The following is a 24,146-nucleotide window of genomic DNA, read 5'->3' as shown; positions in this document are numbered from 1 at the left end:
ATAGAGCGCTCTTCATGAGAAAAGAGAATCCAGCAACCAACTTTCTGGAAAAAAGAGATGGGGATGAATCAGGAAGGGCTTCACAGAGAAACTGGCAGGCACTGGACCTTCTGTCACTGATGGAAACATTAATGAAAAACAAATTAAGCTTTTTTTTGGGGTAGAATTGTAAACTATAGGAAAAAAATCTGAAAGCTTAGGAAAAGGAAGATATAATGAGAAAGGATATTTTCCCCAAAATACATATTGGATTTTTAAAATGCCTGAGGTTTTCTAGATATATTCTCTAAATACACTAAGCATCACATGTTTTCATACAAGTTCTATATACTACATGAGTGTTTCTAACAAGTTATATTGGACCTCTATTTAGAGGAGTTTTTAAAAGGTATACAGTTGTCCTTATGTATTCACAGGTTTTGCATCTGAGGAACCCAATGAGGATCAAAAATGACTGAAAACTGTGTGTCTGTCTGCACTGAACATGTACAGACTTCTTGTCATTGTTCCCTAAAACATAGCATAACAATGATTTGCACAGCATTTTCAATGTGTTAGGTTATTGTAAGTGATCTAGAGACCATCTAAATAAAACATTCAGGAGGATGTGTGTTGGTTACTGTGAATATTATGCCATTTTATAGGAGAAATAGGGGACTTCTAGGATTTTGATGTCCTCTGGGAGTGCTGGAACAAACCCCGTAGGTATCTGGGAATAACTGCATTTAAATTTCACCTGCTTTCTTCCCTCTTCCAGAAAATAGGAGCTCTTTAGATGTTTTTCCCTAACTGTTCCAAATGTAATGGACTTTGACATACTTTGGGGACTGTCTAGGAAGTTATGAGGTGAGGAAAGTTCCCTTATCTGTCTCCATGCTTTATAAAACAGCCTGTCCAGAGCTCTTTTCTTCCTCTCCTCCAAGGATCAGAGAATGACATATTGTTTACATATGTGTCTGGAACTTGCTAAGCTTAACAGAAGATTTTCTGGGACTCAGAAGATGCAGAGTAATATATTATGTGGGCTCAATTAGCGTTCTTTTCAATTGGTATTTGCCTTACTCTTTTTCACTGAACATGCTGAGAGGGTTTGCAGGGATTACACCACTTTTAGAATAATGCAGGAATTCCAAATGATAAGGTGTGCAGGGTATGCTGGCTCTACAAGCATTTTATGTGTTGCTGAATACATAGCACAGAGTTAATTCCAGAAAAAAAAGAGCTTGCGGGGAAAGTGGAAAAAATACTAGAGTAATTAACAATGGGCTGAAAAACACAATCAATCTCTTGGAATATGTTTTCAATCTCTGGAAAGCTAAATGTACTGCCCTACATGTACTCTATGAATCTCTACCATATTTATTACATTTTATGTAAAACCTCAGAATATTCTCATGCATAGGGCCTTTCTTTTCCTCTTTCATTTTCCTAGTAATCTGCATGACTAGCAATGTCTAGGCACAATAGGCCCTACAATAGCCAGGGCCATCCTCTAACAACCCATTCCAGCCCCAGGCACTCCTCTTTTTTAATTTGTGATTTCTCTGAGGTATACTAGATTACTCATGGATTGTAACTTAATCGTATCTGCATCAGGGGTCCCTGAGACCATTCTCAGGTTTGAAGATTTGCTTGGACTCACAAGACTCGGCATATATTCTATTCACAGGTATGATATTTCATAAAGTAAAATCAGCAAAGGACAAAAACATGTGTGGTAAAGTCTGATGAAACTAAGTGCAAGTGTTCAGAATCCTCTTCCAGTGGTCACGGAGACTGAGTTTAGTTCTTCCAACAATGGCTTACAACAGCACATATGAAATTTTGCTCACCAAGGAAACTTGTTAGACTCAGTGCCTGGGGTTTTTACTGGCGGCTGGTTTCATAGGTAGTCTACCTAGTGCATACAAAATTTTGGACTCCAAGAAGAAAAGCAGCTGTTCAGCACAAGCCTTATTGTTTGTAGATGGCTTAAGCACAGCAAGCTACTTTGCGCAGTTGTGGGGATGGTGGAAGCCACTTGAAATTCAAGTTCCCAGATGCCAGCCAGTGGCCAACCTCATAAAGCAGGTCTCTAGGGATAACCAGCCAGTCTGCTAGAGAACACTTCTCTGCACTGCAATTTCATCCCAAATTCTTTTCTTCAATGCCTGTAAATACTCCATTTCTTAAACTGTTCTTTGAACCAGGTTTACTATCTGCCGGCTCCCTCATTAATGAGTTAAATCTCTAACACATGCTCATTTTATGTATGAGTCATGTTGCTGACTTAATAAAAGTTTTACTTTGACAGACACAAGCCAACCAGACTAAAGTCTAGCCAAAATTAATAGCTAAAAAACACCAACTCAATAACATCAAGGCTGATCACTATACATGATCATTTTAATTATGAAAAAAACCCTTTTATACTTGCATGTATTTTTTTACTGACTCCACACTTCAGAAGTCCTCTGATTTAAGTGGCAAACACCCAGCTCTTATTGACAAAATATTTCTGCAAGTAGGCATTCATGTAGAAAGATCAATTTTCTCAGTTTCACCAATTATTATGTAGAAATGATACATCATTAAGATGAATTTCCCATTTAAACATGACATGTAAGCCAAAATGGAGAAATAGCTCCTCCTATCACTGTGGACAGTTGTGAGCCTTTAGAAAAGCAAAACTTTGTAAGTTCAAATATGACATATTTTTACTTTTAAACTTTATTATGCATCAGATAGTTCTTCAATCATTTCAATTTATTTCAACAAACATTTCTTGTATTTTGCAGCATTTTAAAATCAGAAATTATTTTATAAATTTCTATATATAATAGAAACAACAAAAACCAAAGTATTCAAGCTTTATTAATAATTCTAAGTAGATAAGAGCATAAGAGCTGGCCCAGCTAACATAATCATAAGAAAGGTAAACATCTCTTGGATAAAAAATAGGAATTATTTTAATTAAAAAATGAAAGATTATAGGAAGGAGAAAATTGTCCAAACAGCAGCCGGTATTTTTGCCACAATTTGTATTATCTGTGCAGAGACAGATAAGCATTAAATAAATGCTTATCTGATATTTACAAACAGAGGTAAGAGGGAAAACCCTAAAGGATTAAGATCTTTGATTTTCTATTCCCCTTGCAATCTTCTGGATATGTTAGTTTACATACCAATTAAAAATGATTCTAGTTAACTATAGTTGAAAGTTTGTCTATTAAGTCATCAATCGTGTAAGTAAGAAGCTGTATGTCTGCCTTTTCCTTCATTCGGTGATCACTATCTTTTCGGAGGATGACATCCACATCAGTGCTGAGCACTTGGTCAGCCACCTGCATGGACGTATGCCACGGTACGATGTCATCCTTCATGCCATGGAGCAATCTTATAGGGCAGTTCACAGGAATGGGGCTATGCAACAAGCAGTGGTGCTCCGCTTCCTTAATGAAACTGTACTGAATGCGATAGAAGCCGTCTTTGTGGTATTTTGATGGCAGGGACCATGTGCCTTTTATCTCTACTTCTTTTTTTACCTATTGAGGAAAAGCGAGGAAAACAAAAGTATGTACGCACATTAACACTGCAATAATCTTGAACAGCCTTAAACAAGCAGTTCTTGAATCAGAGGACAGAGATAAAAGTATAACAACAATAAGCATCGAAAACTAAATACCATGTGCAAGGTACTGTGACAGGTACTTCAAACATATTACCTCACAAAATCGTGGTAATAATTCTGCTATTCTCCCCTTTTCATAGAAGATACTACTAAGGTTTAGAGAAGTTAAATGTCATCTTCAAAGTTAATAGCTAGAAATGGTTATGGGTAGGACTCAAACTTTGATCTGTCTAACTTCATCATATAACTTCATAAATAAGGTATTACTTCACCACAACTGATTGGAATTTTCTATAATAATATATTCTCATGAAAAATCCAAGAGTTTCTATAAAATTATTCATAATACCACTTTATGATTATCACAATCACTACTGTTTAGATTATAATTTATTTGTCTTAATTTTTCTAATTACAAATTAGAATTTTCTATAATAAATAATATATTTTCATGGAAAATCCAAAAGTTTCTAAACTATGATTCATAATACTACCTCATGGTTATCACAATCATTAATATTTTGTCTTATTTTCTTCCATATTTTTCAAAGTGTTTTATTTTTATATAGGAATTATATAAAATATATCATCTATTACACATTCCTATACATTTTTCTGTGCTGCTTTATTACATAGTGTATGTATTTCTGGGCTTGAAAAAATTTTATAAAAATTTTTTAAAGGCTGCAGAATAGTCAATAATTAATCTTACACTGGACATCTTTAAGCACCAATGCTTTTTGTATATAACAAATTCTTAGGGAAAATTATTAGAATTTAAAATATAAATAGGCTGCATAGGTATAAGGTATAGGTATAAAGCTCTTGTATAGGTATAGGTATAAGTATAGGTAAAAGGGTCTTTAAATCATACGATATAAAGGGCATTTCTCATTAGAAAAACAAGTGGACGTCTTATCAAATATAAAGAAAACTTGGGTCAGGGATTTAGCTCAGTGGTTCCGCTGCCTGCCTCGCAAGCGCAAGGACCCAAGTTTGATCCCCAGTACCAAAAAAAATTTAAAAATTTTTAAAAAATAAAGGAAACTATAACAAAAGGGAAGCCATTTACAACATATTTGAAAAAATGTAAGCTTTAATAAAGATTCTAAGACTTTTCCATGTTTAAAATAATTAACTGGAAATATAAAAATAAAAAATCAGAATTTAAAAACAAAATACACATAATATATACGTATTTAGGCATTTTAACATATTTTTTAACTTAGTTCCATTGGTTATTAGCTGACAGGGAAGCTATGCAAATTACTGAAACATTGAATTAATAATAGTTTTATTTTAATCATATCTGAATTCTAACTAACTTTGTTATCTGCCACTGAATTGAATGAGTATGATTCACTTGAAGAGCAAAGTTAACTTTATAAAATGTTTTATGTCTCATACTCTCAAAAGCAAAAGTTCAGGTCCAGGGATTTAGCTCAGTGGTTCCACCGCCTGCTGCCTCGCAAGCGGAAGGTCCTGAGTTTGATCCCCTGTACCAAAAAAAAAGAAGTTCAGAGCCGACAAAAGCAGTATTACCCAAAGACAATGTGAAGACAATGTAAAGTAACTAAGTTCTATATAAGAAGGGACTGTGTCAAGGCAATGTGGTTTTCAGAAGCTCAGAGTCCAAACAGCTGTTGATCCTGTCTCTAGCACAGAAAGATAATGATTATAGTCAGTCAAGTTCCAAGGCAAGAATGACAAGTGTTGCACGTCATAGTCCCAAGGTTATAGAAGACGGCACAATCCTCCACTTCTGCTCCCTTGACACCATTACACTAGCTGATAGTGTGGAAAAGAGACAGTGGCTCCAGTATCCTTGCTCTTTCCTTAGCCAAGCTTTTACTCCTAAGTAAACTAGGGCTGAATGTGCTTCTGCTAACAACTGCTTCTTACCTAATTTAAGTTTAGCAATTGTATGATGCCCTGATTTATAGACTACAGGTCTACCTGGGCATGTAGTAAGTGATCTACCTTACTCTCACTGAGTGATGCAGATAAACAAATGCAGAAACAAATGTACATAGTTTTGTCATTTACCAATACCTCCCCCAAAGTGTGTAATAAACTCCTTTTCAATCTGTTATATCCTTGAGTGACTCTCTACCATGAGAAGCATTGTATTTCTGAATTAAGAGGATAGAGGAAAGGGTCCAAGTTTAAGTGTAGGAAAATGTAATGATGGAAAAAGCAAGAGGACTGAGCAACTATGTATGAGAAAAAAGAAAGTGAAAAAATTCAGAAATTGTAAATAAGTGCACAGAAGATCAGCTTCGTAATTTTAGCACTGATAGGAGATAATCTGAGGACTCTTGACTACTCAATATTATTTCTTAAGAAGCTGGGTGGGAAGATCTAGATGAACATTTTTTTTTTTTTTCTGTACCGGGGATTGAACTCGGGACCTTGCACTTGCAAGGCAGGCGGCGGAACCACTGAGCTAAATCCCCAGCCCATAGATGAACTATGAATTAATTTAGATGATATGTGGCCCACATTTCAATGCAGAACTTGAGCCAAAAGTCAGTGACTTTGTTTGACATTACACACTTTCTTCTTTTTCTTTTCTCCTCATCTTCTTGAATTCTCTGTAACAGTGATTCTCAAACTTTACCTGGGGGACTTGTTAAAACATACATTACTAAGCCCATACCCTCAATGTCTGATTGAGGATAAAGCTCAAGAATCTGCATTTCTAACAAGTTCTTAGGTGACGCTGATCTGCTGGCCTGGGAACATACTTCTTGAACTAGTGTTCTGGAGTGTTTTTCGTTTTGGTTTGCAGTACTGGCAGCTGAACCCTGGGCCTTTGCACTGAGTTACAACCCCAGGCTTTTAAAAAAAATTCTGAGACAGGGTGTCTCACTAAGTCTCCCATGTTGGGCTCAAACTTGTGTCTTTCAGTGATAGCCTCCCAGAGTGCTGGGATTACAGGCATGCCTGGCTTTAGACTGTTTTTCTTTCTTTAATTTCTATGCCTCAGACTGGCCACCAACTATGTCTGGCTCACAGGTGAAATTTAGATCCTTGGGGAAGAGGAAGAAACCCCAAGGAGAACTCAACTGATTGCAAAACAAACAAAAATACATATGGGCCGGGGATTTAGCTCAGTGGTTCTGCTGCCTGCCTTGCAAGTGCAAGGTTCCGAGTTTGATCCCCAGTATCAAAAAAAAAAAAAAAAATCAACTACAAAGAAACAAAAATACATAGAAAATAAAGTTATCACTCATTATTTTCTTATCTTTGCTGACAACTGAAGTGTTTAAACGTGTCCAATAACAGTATAATAATATCTTTCCATTTATTTCAGAAACTGCATTTCTATCATGATTTGCTTCAGAGCACACTAATAATGAAATGCATAGTTTTTTTCCTTTAAGGTAAGAATCAGGAGGAGAAAAGGAATGGCACCTAAGCAACAAAGCCAGAAATGGAAAATTTTATCTCCAGTGTGCTAACACTGATTGACTGATAAGGTCTGCTGACATTATCTGAGGCTGCTTTCAGGCTAAAATGTTTCAGAATAGATTAGTCCAGTCTAACATGGTCATAAGAACCAGCACTATTGCCCAGAAGCCACAAAGTAAGAATAAGAGGTACAAAACGAGATCGTGATACATGATCCAAATAAGTCGATGTGACTAAAAAAACCTGTAAAGTGTGATCCATTAAATGGTTTAACTATTTAGCAGCACAATTTGAAAGGACTGAAAAAAGGAAGTCATAAAGGCCAAGTTAGTTAAATGTGACAAACAGACTATGTACAAAAAGGCAGCGAAGATAAAGATGGGTCAGTGTAGTAGCTCAAAGCATAGATGAGACATAAATGTTGAAAGACAGAGAAGGCAGAAGAATGATAGGAGGTATACACAGAAGTTGCTAAAGGGACTTGTGACTTACCTCTACAGGAAGCTGATTGAACTGTGTCACTAGGGCATCTGCAGCTGTAGCTACACCAACAAGAGCCATGACCTTTTCCGGTCGTGCAAGTGCAGCGTGAAGCATAAGCCACCCACCAAGGCTAGATCCAACCAGTATCTAAAAATGACAACACATATGGCTTTAAATCGGAATTTTTCTTTCTACAAAGACAATGAGACAGTTTAATAGAAATGTATGTACTTTTTAAAAAATGTGATGTAGTTCTTGGACTTCTAATATTTGGTAAAGAATTCAATTAACATTTTGTAAAACTTTAGGTCTATAATATAATGAGTATAAAATTTATAAAAAGTAAATTGCTACTTATATTACAATGTGAAAATGACAGAAAATTTTAAAATTGAAATTGTTTATCAAAGTTGTTAAACATTTAAAATATTAAATCAATTTTCCTATCTATAATATCTTAAATGTCATAGTTACAATTAATAATTATCATCATATTTAGCAAAAACAGTCACCTGTGGTCCTACAGCTATATCATCAATTATAGAAAGAACATCTTTTCTCCATTTCCCCACTGTGCATTCTTCTAAGTTACCCTCTGAATTTCCAACTCCTGAGTAATCAAACCTGGAAAAAGGGGAAAATATATATTTATACCTAAATATTGTATTTGCTTCTTTGATTTTTGAAAGAGATACTACAATGCTCATTATTATGCCTAAAACATACTAAAACATCAGTCAATGTATATTTCAGCAAATCCTATTGGCTGTCATCAGGTATCTCTGCTACCCAATCACTCTCCTACCTGCTTCACTGCCACCAGTCTAGTCCAAGTCATTACCATCTTCTGACGAATGTAATAGTCTCCTCATTTCTGTTGCACTCTCATTCTGTTCCCCACAGTAGTCTTAAGGATCCTTTTAAAACAAATACGTCTTGCACTAACCCTGCAAAGGCTTTTTATACTTCTAAAATCGAGTCCTTACCACACTTCTGACCATTTCTCTGACCTCCCTTCTTCCTTCCTCACTGTCCCTCCAACCCTCTCAACTGTATTCTCACTTCCCTTCTTCGAGTTAAAAGAATACGACATTCACATTCCTGCCTCATTAGCTTTTCTCTCTACGTGGACAAGCCATCTCTGGATACTAGACTGCTCCCTCACTTCATTCAGTGCTTTGGCTCAAACACTACATCCCCAGAAATATTCTCAACCATTCAATCAGTAAAACTGTACTTCCTTTATCATTCTCCATTTCCTTCTTTTCTTTTCTTGCTAGCACTTACTGCCAGTTGACATGAAAGATATTTATTTGTGGCCTGCCTCTCGTCCTAGAATGGAAACTCTCAGTGCCTGTATTAGTACCTTGCAAGTGGTAAGGGCTGAATGAAGGGAGGGAAGGAGACCAGAACCAAATTTATTATCATAAACACATTCAATTCTCCTACCAACTTCCTATGTATCCAGATACAAATAATGCTTCATTTGTAAATTCTACCTCTCCTTCAAAGTCTCAACTCCATAAATCATAAAGTATCATCTGATGCCCACAGACTACCCTAAATCCCAGTTATACTGAATACTACTAATTCTCAGATAATCCCTTTCAGAACTTTGAGCCTCTGCATACTCTTTCATTGCCAAGAAATTCTTTCTTCCCCAAACTCCTAGTCATCCTTTAAGTCACGTCACCTCCTTTTCTAAAGGTCATTTCCTAAAACTTCCCATTTAGTATCAGGCACTGTCTTTTGTATGCACTGAACATTTTTCATATTGTGTGCTGTAATAAAGTTTTAAGTATCTATGTTGCTCTGATCAGACTACTAGGTCGTTAAGGGCAGACTACTTATCCAAATTTGCTTGCTTACTTTGTATCATCATAACTCAATCTTTTTTCTTCTCACATCCATCCCTTTATTTGCACTTTGATAAGGCCTGTATCTTGGTGCAGATCTCCGTGATCTTAAATGCAGATTATCAGAGTTTCTGATTGTGTCTGCATGACTCTTGTCTCCTAACAGATCCACTTTATACTTGTTGATTTTTCTTGAAAATTATATTATGCCTTTACCTTCAATGGCTCCCTGTAAGGAAGAACATTAGTGCTTTAGACTAATGTTTTAAGAATATTATATTCTGTTCATCTCAGATTGATCTTTTATCACCTTATCAGAGGAAACTACTATGTTAGCCAATTGATTAATTTGTTGGTTACCTGGAATACCTTCTCTATCACCTTCTTCAGTAAAATATTCTCTTTCAGAACCTAGTACTAATAAACCTTTTTGGTAGAAAGGCATCTGATTTAGGTTGAAAATATCTTTCCCTTATGAAACGTCCATAGAATTTGTCAGTCATAGACAATTTATTATATCCTGCTCTTTAAAACAGAGGGAGAAAGAGATGGAGGGAGAGAAAAAGAAGGAAAAGAGAAAGGAGGAGAAAGAGTTCATTTCTGGGGACTGTAAGATCCTGGAAGGGAAAAGCTGTAGTTTATTGTCTCTGCATTCTTCACAGCAGTTAGGCATGAAAACTTCACACTGAGGGTAATGGTATGACTAAATGAATACATTAAAGATTATAAAAATATTTTATTCAAATATCAAGCTTTCATACTTTTCTTATTCTTAAAATCTAGTGAAAAACTAATGAATCCCTGTATTTTTAGGTTGTAAGAAAGGGTATGTGATGTACAGTATATAAATATGTATTTCCTAAGACATAAGGGACTTAAAAGTGATAAAGGAAAATGAAATTAAAATCATCTTTAGGTTTGAAGTGAAATGATGTTGGATCCTTGGGAAATTTGAACAAGACTGCTGCTGTAGTCTAAATTGGTTATTGTTTCCCCCTTAATCCAAGGTACTAGAGGGCAGACTAAGAAGAAGAGGGGAGAAAGAGACCAGCTGATTTTTCTTTTACCTTCACTGGTGAGCACATGGATATGGTTACATAGAGCATCTTTTCCAGCTACCTTACAAATATGTATATATAGTGAGGTCCTTCGTGAAGAAAAACAGGGATGCCTCAGAGATAACGCAGGTTCCATTTTAGACCACCACAAAAAGTTGAGTATTACAATAAAGAGAGTCACATGAATTTTTAGTTTCCCAATGTATATAAAAGTTATGTTTACACTACAGTGTGGTCTACTAAGTGTGTAATAATATCATGTCCTACAAAAAGCAGTACTTTGACTAACATGTTTCCTTTGGTTTGAACCACCACTAGCGGTACATGACTGACTGTCCCATGGGGAAGCTTGTACCACTGGTGGCAGAAGTGGTACAGCCACACATGGGACAGTGGGGTAAGCTGCCCAGTAGTGAGGGTACCACTAGTGGGGTAAGCTGCCCAGTAGTGAGACATACAAATTTTGGCCCTGTTGTTAAAAATTCTTTACTGCTAAAATATACTAAGCAGCACCTAAGTTGTAGGAAAAATGGTGTCTGCCACTAGTCTTGCTTGATGCAAGATTGCCATAAATTTGTTTTGTAAAAAAAATTCAGTATCTGTGAAACACAATAAAATAATCTGAAGTAAAACAAGGCATGCCTATATAAATATTTAGTGATGCTAAACAGTAACACTACTCTGTAGTGTTAGTACTCTGTAGTGTAGCTGCTTCAATTCTCCAGGGACACAGTTCCAAATTTACTATTAGAAATAACCCTGAGAGCATTGGCCTTAAAAGCCCATGTTATATTCTTGAACTCTGACTCAGTTTTATTTTATGCATGACAACAGGACATTAATAAATCATTTTCATATGGTCACATGTACTATTTCTTGTATATTAAACTAGCCATTCATCATTCAAGATCTAAATTTTATAGCAAAAATCACCACAAAAGTAAACTGGAAAATATGTACACAGAAGATCAAATCTCTTATAATAAGCTAAAATGAAATCCAACTTGATAAGGGCAAATAAAAAGGGACTTGATCAAATAAATTTGTAGTGAAGGGGGTATACTTTATAAAGGCATTACTTATATGGTCTCCAAAATACAGAAACCCTACATTATCTCTTTTTTGGGAGGGTTTGAGATAGGGTCTCCCTATTTAGTTCAGGCTGGCCTAGAACTTGCGGGTTTCCTCCTGCCTCAGCCTCCCAAGTGCTGGCATTTCAGGCATGCGCCACCACGTTAAGTTTTACAGGGAGAAAGGAATTGGTTGTAACTGTCATAGTCTCAATTGAAATTCAGCATCACTAAAATGGTGACTTTTTCATTCAAATTCTTTTGGGGGCAAAAAACGCAGTGTTATCGACACTGTATTTCTGATGTGGTATTTTGCTCAAGGTAGTCTCTCTTCACAGCACTTTCCTTCTACCCAAATCTTGGCTATTATTCAGGACTCTGAAGTTTTTTCTATATACTTAATTCCTCAGTTTTTTTTTCTCTCACTTTAGGTAATGAAATATATTGCTCTTTTGACAGTCACATTCTGACGTGTTTGTCTAATTTCTCATTTGTATTTTTTCCACCATAACTGAAAGATCCTTAAAAAATAGTACAATGTTTTATAATTCTTGGTATATTATTCAACACCTGTATAATGCTGCGTATTTCCAAAAAACACTCCAGTCTTGGGAATAACAATAATTAAGTCAAAGAGATTTTTTATTTTTGGTACTGGGGATCAAACTCCAGACCTTGCGCTTGCGAGGTAGGCAGCAGAATCACTGAGCCCAAGTCAAAAGAGATTTTAAAAGCTCTAAATATGCAAATGAAATTAATTTGTTAATATGATAGGACTAAGACTAACTCCACTTAAGTGACATGAATTCTATTAATATATTGAACAGATAATATCTAAAAGTTTTATATATCTGTATTTTTTAGAACTATTAAATGTTTAGTGAAACTACTCTTCTAAAAATTTAGGTGAGTAGATTTTTATGCTGTTAATGCTGAAAAAAATTCAAATTTTAGTTCAACTCTTTTTTTGGATAAAAAAATGAGGTCCAGTGTTTATTAGCAGACTTGCCTGGTCACAGTTACTGACAGAATTTATTCTAGAACCCATAATTCTTAAATTCCAGTCCAATGCTCTATTAAACCACTCTCTGTTCTAGCAAATTTTACAACAAAAAATCAACTCAAAAGTAAACTGAGAAATTGGGAAATATCTAAATAGAAGATAAAACCTCTTATAATAAGCTAAAATGAAATCAACAGTTAATAGTCATTAGATAGCAATGACTTTAAATAAGTGATCATGATGGACTAACAACAAAGCGAACAAATTATTTTAGTAAAATAATTGTGTGAAAAATTAGAAATTATAAAATCAAGCTTTAGTTAAACAGCATCTATTCTTATTTATGTTCACACATAATCAGATTACAGGAGTAAAAGTAAAAAAATCTGCAGAAATGTGAATTACTATACTAATTTTATAATACTTCTTTTTCGTTGTTGTTGGTGTTTTGAGACAGGGTTTCACTATGTAGTTCATTATTCAGGCTGGGTTCAAACTCACCATAATAGCTCAAGCTGGCCTTGAACTTGTGGCAATCCTCCTGATTCAGCCCCCAAATGCTGGGATTCCAAGTGTATGCCACCTTATCTAGCTATCACACTTTTAAATACATATATTACTTGACAAATTTTGTGTATGACGCTGGGGACTGAACCTAGGTCCTCATGCATGTTAAATGTACACTCTTACACTTCTACATATATATTTTAGAAGGCGGTCAAATAAACCCTTACATCTCCAACAGAAAACTAATATAATTACAAGAGAGTTCAAGAAAGCCAACTAGTATATATTTTTGTCATACAGATTAGTGTATCTTAAGAACTTAGTTACCACTAGTTTCCTTAAGATGTCCATTCCTGCCAGTATTGTCAGTATGGCACAAAGACATCTTGAAAAGGTCTTTTAAAGGTTACTTTTACAATGACCCTGTATCACAAAATTATAGAGAAGTTTACAGACCATAAAATAAATGAATCTATTAAAGTGCTGGCATTTGCTTCAACTGGTGACAGTAGAAGTAATTCTATATTGACATGCTAAATGACAGCAATATGTTCTCTGAAATGTGTGGTTCCTACCTTATGTAGGCATGCCCTAGAGATCTGCAAAATTCCTCAATCGCCAATGCTTTTGTACCATTCATGTTAGAGATGTAGCCAGGAATGAAGATAATTCCTGGATTTTTGCCTTTTAGCCTCTTATAAGCCAGTTTTGGAAGGTCTGGTCGATTAAGGAAAGAGAATGATGTCTTTTGTCTGCAAGCTAAACAAAGTACACAGAACATAAATTAAAGTTTGCAACTAGTTTTTAGAAAATCATATATTTCAAACTTTCTTAACTCACTGAGTTAATGTTAAATACTATTTCCATTTCATAGGAAAAACAAAATCAGACTCAAAGTACATATTAAATTAACAAATCTCTGCATGAAGTCTTTAGTTTTAAAATTTTGTCAAGATTAGTAACTTTTTTGAGCAAGGTCCAATCTTCATTCTTCCAAAATACACAATGAGGCAGAAATTCCAAGGCAACAAAAGACAGTGATTCATCCAAAAACATTCTCCTGTTGCTGCTATATCATCTGTCCTAAACAGTATCAATCAATCAAATTCAGATTCAACTACACCAGTTTCAGGCTTCTCGTGTGAGATTTTTGGCTTCTTTTTTATTTGTTTGAGGAGTTTCACATCCTGTACTTTTGGGGAGATGAGTAGGGGAAAAAAAGGTTTGGGTAGCCTTTGGGAAATTGTTCTAAATCCTCATCCTAAACCTTTTATTACTGACTCTCACTCCCCCACTTCACTCACAAAATCAAGGACTGTGGTAACAAAGCATCATAATTTTGTTTCAGCTGAATTGAATTCAAGGAGCAATTCCTGTCTCGAATAACATATAATAGCAATAGTGTCATTTTTTCAGAAAAGATTTCTCTCTGGACTCTGCATCCTTTGTGTTTTATTTATTGGCTTCACTTTTGTGACTGGTATAGAACAATTCAAATGGTAAACTTTACAAGGTTACTCCATGTCATTTTTTAATCTTTTTCCTACTAAAAAGTCAATATACTTGCTCTTTCAAAAAAAAGTACAAAGTTCAATATTTTTTTTAAAAAAATCCCACTTCCTCCCTCCAAAGCCATTAGGTTTGTATACTTCTTTGCAGTGTTCTTCTGGACTAAATCTTTTTAAAATATAAATGCAGTCTTTCTCTACTTCCTTGTGGTTAGTGAAAATTTCTCTTTCCGTGTGTGCTGTAAATGTTTTCCCCACTCTGGATTTGTGAAGCTGATTTATTAAAGCTTAACTGGAGGCTTACATCTACCCTTTTTATGCTACTGTTTCAAACCTTTAATATACAGAGAAATATGTCAAATTTAAAACATTAGGTGAAAAACAGGGCTAGTGGGGGCCAGTTATGTTGGTCAGAACATTGTATCAGCGACAATGTTCATTTCTAATTTCCTCAGTTAAGCACTCTAATAATCCTTTCCAAATATTGCCTTCTAACAGAAATATCCCGAGAAATTAAAATTTATTTAATGTTGGTGAATTATAAGTGGACAAATTCTAATATTATATTCATAAATCATCTTTATACCATAAGGATTAGCTGTGCATAAATGCTCAATAAATATTTGCTAAATAGATGAAAGAGTATGTTATTCTTCTTAATGAACTGACATACCATACACACTTTTGGTTAGCAATTGAATATGAGTTAAACTGATTATATAAATTTAGTGGGGTTTTTTTCACTAGAAACAAAGAGTCTCTGCAATGAGGTTAATTATCATTCCAGGCACCATGCACCTGACAGCTGCGTGTGAAGGGTGTGAAAACACACAAAGGACACACAATATACATATACACATATTGTATATTCTGATACATATATACACAGATATACATATACACACATACATACATATATATGGTTCTAAACTCTGTTTTCCTTTGTAGAGCAGTGATTACGATTCTTTCACTGCGTGGGAGCATCAAGACAACAGGAGTTAAAGAAGGCACCTACACTTCTACAAAGAACATGTCTCATATTTTAAGTTTCCTCAAGTCAAGAGAAGGCATGTCTAAGCATTTGAGAGTAACGACCTGTAAAGCCCTAGAAGCAACTAATAACCAAATGCATTAAAGTTGCATCTTAATTTTTCCTAGTGTTGACGTTTCATGCAGAGAAAGCACGCAGAGGGCAGGAGCTCCTTAAACCGCAGAATGTAAAAGGCTAGCAAGGATAAGGACTTCGAATGCCCCAGGGCTGCGGCAGAGTTATCCTACTGCTTTCTTTTCAACTGTATAATTAACCTAGACGTGGACTGCTAAGAAAGCGGGGAAAGCATTTTTGAATACAGCGCCAAAAACGCACGGGGGCAGAACGGCCCGAACACCGAGTGTTCCAAAGAAGGCATCCTGCTCAGTCCAGACACTAACCTGGGAGCCGCCGGGGCGCCCGCTGGGGCTTCCGTGTTAGTAACGCGCTGAGGCCCTGGTGGGGGCCGAAAGAGGCTGCTGCCCAGCCCCAGCTGCGACAAGACCCCGAAGCTATCAGGAACACGCCCGCCATCTTCCCATCGGCCACCGCGCTCCGGACTGCTCCGAACGCGCGGTTCGGAGGCTGTGCGTGTGCCGTCCGAGGGGAGGCAGAATTTTGTTAACCTGCGACGCAGAGTTTTAACCTCGCGCGGACAGTGTGAGTATGTGCGTTCTTGTCCTTCCTTCCACTCTTTCGCTGCTGGACCGGTTTTCAGTTTGGTCTGTGGCAGCGGGGAAGTGGCCTCAAGAGGCTCCCGTCTCAGTTGGATGCTGATAGCCCAGAGGAGCTATAGCCAACGTTCCTCGAGGGGAAACCATCCCATCCTCAGGATCCCAGTTAGTGAAAACAGAACGCCAGGTTTGCACCTTCCCAAGTCTGAGTGACTCCCCAACAGCTGGAACCCGAAAGGCTTCTGAGACCCGACCTTCATCTTGCTGGGTAATCCCTCCAGTGGAATCTTTCTCCGCCCTCTTGCCCGTGTCCCTTATGTGGGTTGATCAAACTGGGAGTTAATTTGAACCCTGGGCCTTCACCCTGAGCTCCATTCCCGGCCCCTTCGAAACAGGGTCTCACCAAGTGACTAAATTGGCCAGGCTGGGGTGGGAATTGTGATCCTCTAGCCTCAACCTCGCCAGAGTGCTGGGATTGCAAGCGGGCACTACCACGCCTGGCTTCTCTTGCCCCTTTTCAGTTAAGTTTTTATTCTAGTTCTTTAGGTGCCTAACTAGTAATTATTGCATTATCGTGACCCTGGATCTTGCTGTATGCAACAATAAATTACAGTAGATAAATAATCTCAACGGAAGAATAAAGTTGAGATTACATTTTAAGTTTTAAAAATTAATATTTGAAATCCCCAAATTATAAAGAAAAATATATTTGGTCATATATGAATTTAATCATTTTTAATGGCAAACAGATATCTTAAGTGAAATGAGAACCTAGGAAGGTAGATTTTGCAGCATACATATATTAATTCTATTTAGTCTACTTCTGATCATAAAATATTCCAATAAAATTGACCAACAGCCATGAATAGGCAATTCATACAAATATACTTCATTAATTAAAAATATGGATTAGGAAATGCCACTTTTTTCTTCTACCAGATTGGCAAAGATGTTGGAAACTTATGATTGTTGGAAGTGCAAATTGCTAAAATCTTGTCTAGTTAGCTGACTACATTTATAATTTAAAATATCCATTATTTTCAATGCCCTTTGACCTAATTCCTCCCCTTTGTGATTACCTTATGGAAAAATACAAGTTCATAAATATGGATGGTATCTACTACAGCACCATTTTTAGAGGCAAATAAAAATTTGAACAGACAATACAACTCATTGAAGAAATTGTGATACAAGGAATTCTGGACTTGAACTATGACATCCTAAGTAATTCTTGAGGACCTCAAGCATCAACCAATAAGGCCTTACCTATTTTTTTTTTTTTCCCCAGTTCTGGCAATTGAGCCCAGCACTTTCACACTGAGCTGTATCTCCAGCCCCTTTTTAAATTTTTTGACAAGGTCTTGCTAAATTGCCCAGGCAGGACTTAAATTTGTGATTCTTCTGCCTTAGTCTCTCGAGTGTTAGATTACAGGCATGTGACTTACCTAGTATTTTTCTGCTTAAAAGTTACTGTGGCTGGTGTAATACTTTAAGTAAGACCATGTTACTAACTTGGTTATAAATTGTGGAACATTAGTTGACCCCAGAGTTCAAGGGAAAGGTTGGAATCCAGTATGTCTTTGGAGTCCTGAGAACCTGTCCTGTTTGGACACAGTGGAGTAAAGACTGAACAGATCTCTAATGACTCGCAAGTAGGAAGTGTGTGTATAATAAGGACTTGATTTAAGACATACTTCACAAGATGTTGAACTATTTTGCCAGCTGTCCATTAGGCTGGTAGACTACAAAGGGATTGAATTACAAAGGTGATACCCAGTGGTCACCTCACCATCCCTTGCATCTTAAATCACTTCTTTTAGTTTTTGGAAAAGTGAAAAATATTTTTAGTCATTCTTTTTCCTTCCCTTTATCTTTGCAGGTTTTCTTGCATTTTATGTGAAATAAATGAATTATCTGGCTACTTGTCATTGGGGGGGAAAAGCCTTGCACACACACAGCTAACCCATGGATCATTTTATCTATTCTTATTATTTGAACAAATCAGCAATAATTGTGGCTTCTGGCAAGTGAAGATGCTAATACCAACTGAAGCACACTGATTTGTTTCCACTCTGTGCACAGACTGTCATCTCCGCTAACATGGAAAGGGGTAAAAGGACATATTATTGAGAGCAGTTTCTCTTCCAGAAATCTGCTATTGTGGTGCAGGAAGACAAATGAGGTCCCCACGAAGGTCCTCAGAGCTTCACTTCATATTTGCATATTTCCCTGTCAGATAAAAGGATAAGTAAATATAGTCTTCATAATCCCCAATAATGACTGTATCAGTGCAAAAAGACAAGATGTCAGATATTTTTCAGGTTCACCACATTTTTAAAGCAGTAAGCATGTGATCAGAGATACTTCTTGTTACTCCAGTTTAAAAGCTACAAATTGTATTGTCAGAACACAACCTTTCTGTGAATTCTACAGTTGACTTTTGCTGATTAATCAATCTTCTATCATGTTACAAAGTAACTTCCAAATCAGAGAGTTTACTTTCACATGTGAAATCAGGTCAACGTTTTAATCCAAATTCATGTTTAACACACATATTTAAAAGGTTTACAACATGCAAGTTGATTAGGATATTCTTATAATCCTATGGAGAAAGTACAGTACAGAAAAATATCTTTACATTAACCAACAAAATTTTAGCTATTGCATTTCATTCTCTTAGATCACTAAAGAGTTTAAGGGTGATCTCTGCAAAATCTGATTTTTAAAAAGATCTTTTACAATCATGATTTTTGTTCTTCATTGTTCAAGTAAGATCTTGCATTATTCAGTTGCAAATCTTACTGGCAATATGTATACATGTATACAAAGTATTTTGCAAACATAAAAATAATTGTACCTAATAAAGCCTGACAAAATTTTAAAGACACTTGTAATCATTTAATCTTGTAAGTAACATCATTATTTTGTACTTCTAGTCATTTACCATGTTTTAGGAAAGAGTACATTCATACTTACAAACACACAAAACATAAACTGTAAGTGACATTTGAAAATCCATTATAAAAGAGACTTGCCTGAAGTCCTTTCATTCACAAAAATTAATTTAACTCTAAAAACTAAAGTCTAATCGCAAGGAAATACATAATAAAATATTATAGATAATGTTAAGTTGAATTTTGCCGTTATATCAGTTCTGCATATTGGGTATTTTAATTGTGTTCTCTGGTGAAAACAGAACTAGGATTTCATAGCTATGTCATGCGAGGTGTAACTGATAGGTATGCTCCATAACAAAGAGAAATGAGACAATCTAAAGGAAATCAGCTACTGGTTGCCTTCATTCTCAGCACTCAGAAAGGAGAAATCTTGCACGAAAAAGCTCCTAACATCAAATATTTTCTTTATTTAAAAATTTCCCAATGTGACAAAATGTCTTTTGGCTGAGATGGTATTTTTCTAAAATACAGATTTTTTTCTTTCTTCTTTTACAAAAAGTGTTTTACTATATATGTACAGTAGCTTATCATGGTGACAACACTGCAAAGTCAATTTCCTGGGCATCTGGTCAAAATATTGTTTTAAAATATAGAGGAACATTACCACTTAAAACTACTTTACTTTAAACCACTACCGTTAAACAGAAGTCATGTCAAGTCTTTGGTTTTGATGGAGTACTTACAAAGTAATGCAAAATTCATAAAACATATTCCTCTCCAAGCCTTTATTTGCCTATATTTGTAAAATGGTAGTCAAAAAAAAAAAAAAAAGCCCAATGGCAACAATTTGCATGCTACAGTAATTCCATATTTGCAAGTACACATATACAGATATTCTGTAAACTGTTTAGTTTATTTCACCAAAACCAGCTGATAAAAAATATAAGAAATGTTCTTTTAGTGATATTTATCAAAATAGTGTTTCTTGTAGGAGCTTCACTTCTTTTTCCATTTATGATCAAGTTTTGAATTAAAACTTCTTTTCTCTTTTTTTAAATTTGTTTTTACAAATAACTTCCTAGTATAAAAGGAGTTCTGAGTGCATACAGTGAGGAAGTTGGTCTGCTGGGTCTTTGCTTCTGGGATTGAATATGGCTTCATTCTTGTAAGAGATTATTGCAGTCTGCCCTGGAGTGGACTGTTGCTTCCATTCACTATAACAAAAAGTGAGTGTAACCTTCTGCCCCGGTAACTATAACATCCATCCAGATACGCATGGCTTCCGGCGATGGGGCCACCATGTAATAGATTCTGTCGTGTGTCTTGACACTAAAAGTGAGTAACGGATTAGGGCTCTGAAGTTGAAAACAGGGAAAGAAAAATATCTTAAAATTAGAATAGAAAATAACAGACATGTGAAGGTTTCTTTCTCTTTAAAAGTTCTCATTGATAGAAATTTGTGTAGGCATTACATTTGCTCAGTTATACCCACCTTACCCTATGCCTTTCTTAGGAATGACCATTTCTGGCCTTTCTGCCACAGGAAACCTTAGCAGAGCTCACTGATTCTTACTGGCTAGTTTGTAAAGTATGGTACCTAGCTGATAAAGGGTGCTTGAAATAGCAGCAGTTACTGTTAGCCCTGTTAAGATCCTACTAAATTATGATTCCCTCATAACTATATAGTAGCTCCCATCCACAGTGCTTGCAGTCACTCTGCAAGGTCTCCCAAACCAGTGTGTCCAGAATATTCCCTCACTGTACCACGGCTTTTTCCCCCAAAAGAGTCCTTAACTATTTCACTGTTAACTTTCCAGCACCATTCTAATCATATGTTATTCAAGAATGGCAAATTAAATTGCTCAAAATTCAAAAATACCTTTTTCCTACTTTAATTATGCATTCAAATTATAGGAATTTAGCAAACTGGTGTTTACCTTATTAGCATTCTTGAGGTGATCATAATATACTTCTTCAATGGCTTGAAAGTATATTACTCCTTTTAATTTTGCTTCATGCTTATCTGCAAAGATAGATGAATATTAAATACTTTATCACCATTGAGGGACAGGAAAATTATAATTTCATGATAATAATCATCATTAAAATATTTATCTAGCATTTAAATGATCTAAGATTAATTCAGAAACTCAGGGTAATGCATTAGCCCTGTTCTATATTCAAACAATAGAAAAACTATGAAATTCCCACACTCAAAGAGACTCAACTACTTTGTCCAAGGCTCTTCAGCAAATTAGCAGTCAAAAAACAACCCAGAACTACTGACTGTCACGCAAGCACACAAAGTAGAGACATTACTGGGACCCATACAAAATATTTCCCCACATTCTTCAAAACTCTTTTCGTAATGGAAATATTAATATTCATAACAGTTGTAATGAAATTTTAGTGTTTTAAATATCATAAACTTAATTTACAATATTCTACTTGTATTTCTTTTCTATCAAACTTGTCCTGCATGGTTGACCTTTTATCAACAAAGCATCACAGCAATATTATCTTTCAATGCAGCATTTTGTAACCTGTTTTTAAACATTTCATCAGATTTACCATGAAACTAAAACATAAAACAGAAACAATCAAAACAACCAAATCAACAGCACCACTCTGACCTACTCATTTCCTGAATTATTTTATAATTAAAACACTGTAAGGATCACAATAGATATGAACAAAATATTTGAAAGTATGTGTGAAGAAGCAAGGAAAGAGACAGTGGTAACCCAAATGACAAAGCCTCTTTGGGAAGGCAACTGGTGGAACAAACAAAACTTAACAAATTGAAAAGTCCTTGCTCAGCAATTCCACTTCCAGACTTTGTTGTATAAGATCTACTGGTGTGTGTGTAAATGCACACAGATTTGTGTGTTTTATGACACACAGCTACAAAAGAAATGCTTGAGCTTAAGAGGGGACTGATTTAATTACAGGCCAGCCACACAATGAAATTTGTACAGCCAATGAGGCGACAGGTATGTCTGTCTGCGTTTGCTCATAGGAAGACAATCCTGAGCTGCTCTCTTGAAAAACAGGGTATGAACAGAGTAAATAATGTAGTCCCAAACTATAAAAAAGAAAAAAAAAATATATATATGTAATAAAATATACATAAAACAAACTAGAGAAAATCAGAGAGTATTTCAAGCTTTACAGTGACAGGTCAGAACTATGATGGGAAGGAGATTTACTAGCATTATACATATTTGGTTATTTTTAATTTTCTTTAATAAAGTGAATGTCCCTTTCCCCCAGTAACAGTAAAAAGCTAGTCTGAAAAATAATGACCCAGAGAAGTTCCACAGAGAATAATAAGTTTAAGTGCACTTAATCCTGCATTTCTCTATATTATTTGACCAACGACCATATTTTTGTGTTTGTTTTTGCTCTTCCTTGGGAAATATTGTTTTAATTAATAGCATGCTCAGTAGATTTCAACCAGTTTTAATAAAAGAGAAGGTCAGTGCATGTCTCACACATTTTCTGGAGAGGATACTGCAGTAATCAATGGGAATACACTAATACCTTTCTTCAAAACAGATATAAGGGCCGGGGATTTAGTTCAGTGGTTTCGCCACCTGCTGCACAAACACAAGGACCCGAGTTCGATCCCCGGTACCAAAAAAAAACAAAACAGATATGAAATCAAATTTAGAAATGAAAGTAAATCTTGACAATGTTTCAAGCAGACAGAAAACTAGAGAATGAAACTTTTTAGGGTGTTTCATTTGTGAGAATGCACACTGAAAAATGTAGGTCCCACAACCACTTTGTGAGCTAGGAGGATCAATCATGCCACTCGCTGATGAGATAATGCCAGTTATTCACTGTTTCTGGACAGCATTACCCCTTAATTTTCAGACACGTTTCCTGTGCCACAACTTTGTTTAGAGATGCTCCTACAAGTTCCAGGTTAATATACAGGAGGCCAAAGACAGAGGCTGGGCCATGAACAACAGAAAGGCCCAGGCCTTTAGCTTTCAGCAGTCCCCTTGGCAGCTCCTTCATTGCACACATGGCCATTTACCTTGTGAGAAGCTGACGTGGCTTTTGTAGGACCAAGTCCGTCCCAGGTTGCAGTCTAGATGACTGGCTGGGACCTGATCCATGCATGTGATTGTTGATGTTTGGGACAGGGATAGGGTGGGGAAGGGAGCAGCTAAGCCAATGCGGAATGGTCCAATTATATCAGATATAAAAATTGATGAACTATAAATCCATCTGTTTTATGCTTGAGGGTTTTGAGTAATCTTTCATAAAACAAAAAGGGTTTTGGTACTTAAAAATACTGAAAACAAGTCACCAAAATTTTCAATGTGAAAAACGAATTTACACAACTCAGAAGGACATATATTGAGAAGGTGGTCAAGCTGCTAAACAGTCATTGCCTAATGGGAGGGGAGGGAGGGAGGGAGGAGGGAGGGAGAGAGAAAAGAAAGAAAGGAAGGAAGGAACGAAACTCAGAAGAGCAGCATGGAGGAGTGAAGCCATTTTTTTCGTTATTTTTAAATGCATTTTAAAAAAATAAATAAATAAATGCATTTAGCAGACGCTAGATTTGATTTCTTATTAATGAGGTATCTTTCCTGTTGTACGAACTGAAGAGAGCTGCTCTGGATTTTCCTAAAACCCCAAATCAGAAAGCCCTAGAGGCAGAGCAAGGACCTGTGACAAACAGGCCATCTGCTTGTTACCTAATGAGTCCCCCACAGAAAAGATGTGTCCCCTGCCCATTTCCATCCTGATTCTTGGGCTCCCTGACACTGTGTCCTTACTCCACATGCATGTGGGTTTCTCATCCCCCTTTGCATAAATATTAACTGACCTCACTGGATAGGTTAGGTGACTGGACTCATTACATTTATTACACTGGTTCAGTTTATCATGATGCTCATAAATGCTGATACAGTAACCCCAAAGCATAACCCCGCTATGATATACCACTCCTCTTTAGAAGACCTGTGCTAATCGCAGATCTAGCCTTCATCTAATCCCAAAGTAGGCAAAGGGCTTCTTAA

The 24,146-nt window shown here is 36.1% G+C and overlaps 2 protein-coding genes across 25 annotated transcripts in view; both read right to left on the bottom strand.

Moving 5' to 3' along the window:
* Positions 1-2,835: 2,835 nt before the first annotated feature.
* Positions 2,836-16,126, bottom strand: Abhd10 (abhydrolase domain containing 10, depalmitoylase). The gene is made up of 5 exons (XM_004835744.3): positions 15,941-16,126; positions 13,577-13,760; positions 8,020-8,131; positions 7,517-7,654; positions 2,836-3,524 (listed from the first exon to the last, which is right to left on the bottom strand). The coding sequence occupies exons 1-5, from the start codon at positions 16,071-16,073 to the stop codon at positions 3,180-3,182; spliced, it is 912 nt and encodes a 303-aa protein (XP_004835801.1). The 5' UTR covers positions 16,074-16,126; the 3' UTR covers positions 2,836-3,179.
* A 2,581-nt stretch (positions 16,127-18,707) lies between these two features.
* Phldb2 (pleckstrin homology like domain family B member 2) overlaps positions 18,708-24,146 on the bottom strand; it is a 275,057-nt gene continuing 269,618 nt past the window's right edge. For all 24 annotated transcript variants that reach the window (XM_087215178.1, XM_087215189.1, XM_087215186.1 and 21 more), the window contains 2 exons: positions 21,048-21,133; positions 18,708-20,465 (listed from right to left, as the gene is read on the bottom strand). In XM_087215178.1, coding sequence (XP_087071304.1) covers positions 20,325-20,465; positions 21,048-21,133 — 227 coding nt within the window. In that variant the 3' untranslated portion in view covers positions 18,708-20,324. The remainder of the gene's footprint in view (positions 20,466-21,047; positions 21,134-24,146) is intronic.

Source organism: Heterocephalus glaber, unplaced genomic scaffold, assembly GCF_053883595.1.
Source record: "Heterocephalus glaber isolate CG9 unplaced genomic scaffold, H.glaber_assembly_v1.0 deba00000122, whole genome shotgun sequence".
Lineage (NCBI taxonomy): Eukaryota > Metazoa > Chordata > Mammalia > Rodentia > Bathyergidae > Heterocephalus > Heterocephalus glaber.
Note: the sequence above shows the minus strand (reverse complement) of the source record. Positions and strands in the feature narration are given on the sequence as shown.

What these genes read in the sequence shown, in the direction of transcription:
- Abhd10 (XM_004835744.3), bottom strand. Translation starts at nt 16,073, where the DNA reads ATGGCGGGCGTGTTCCTGATAGCTTCGGGGTCTTGTCGCAGCTGGGGC. An exon ending in CTAGGGCATGCCTACATAAG is followed by an intron (nt 8,132 to 13,576) that starts GTAGGAACCACA and finishes CCCTTTTTCCAG; the next exon opens with GTTTGATTACTCAGGAGTTG. An exon ending in TCAATCAGCTTCCTGTAGAG is followed by an intron (nt 3,525 to 7,516) that starts GTAAGTCACAAG and finishes TTTCCTCAATAG; the next exon opens with GTAAAAAAAGAAGTAGAGAT.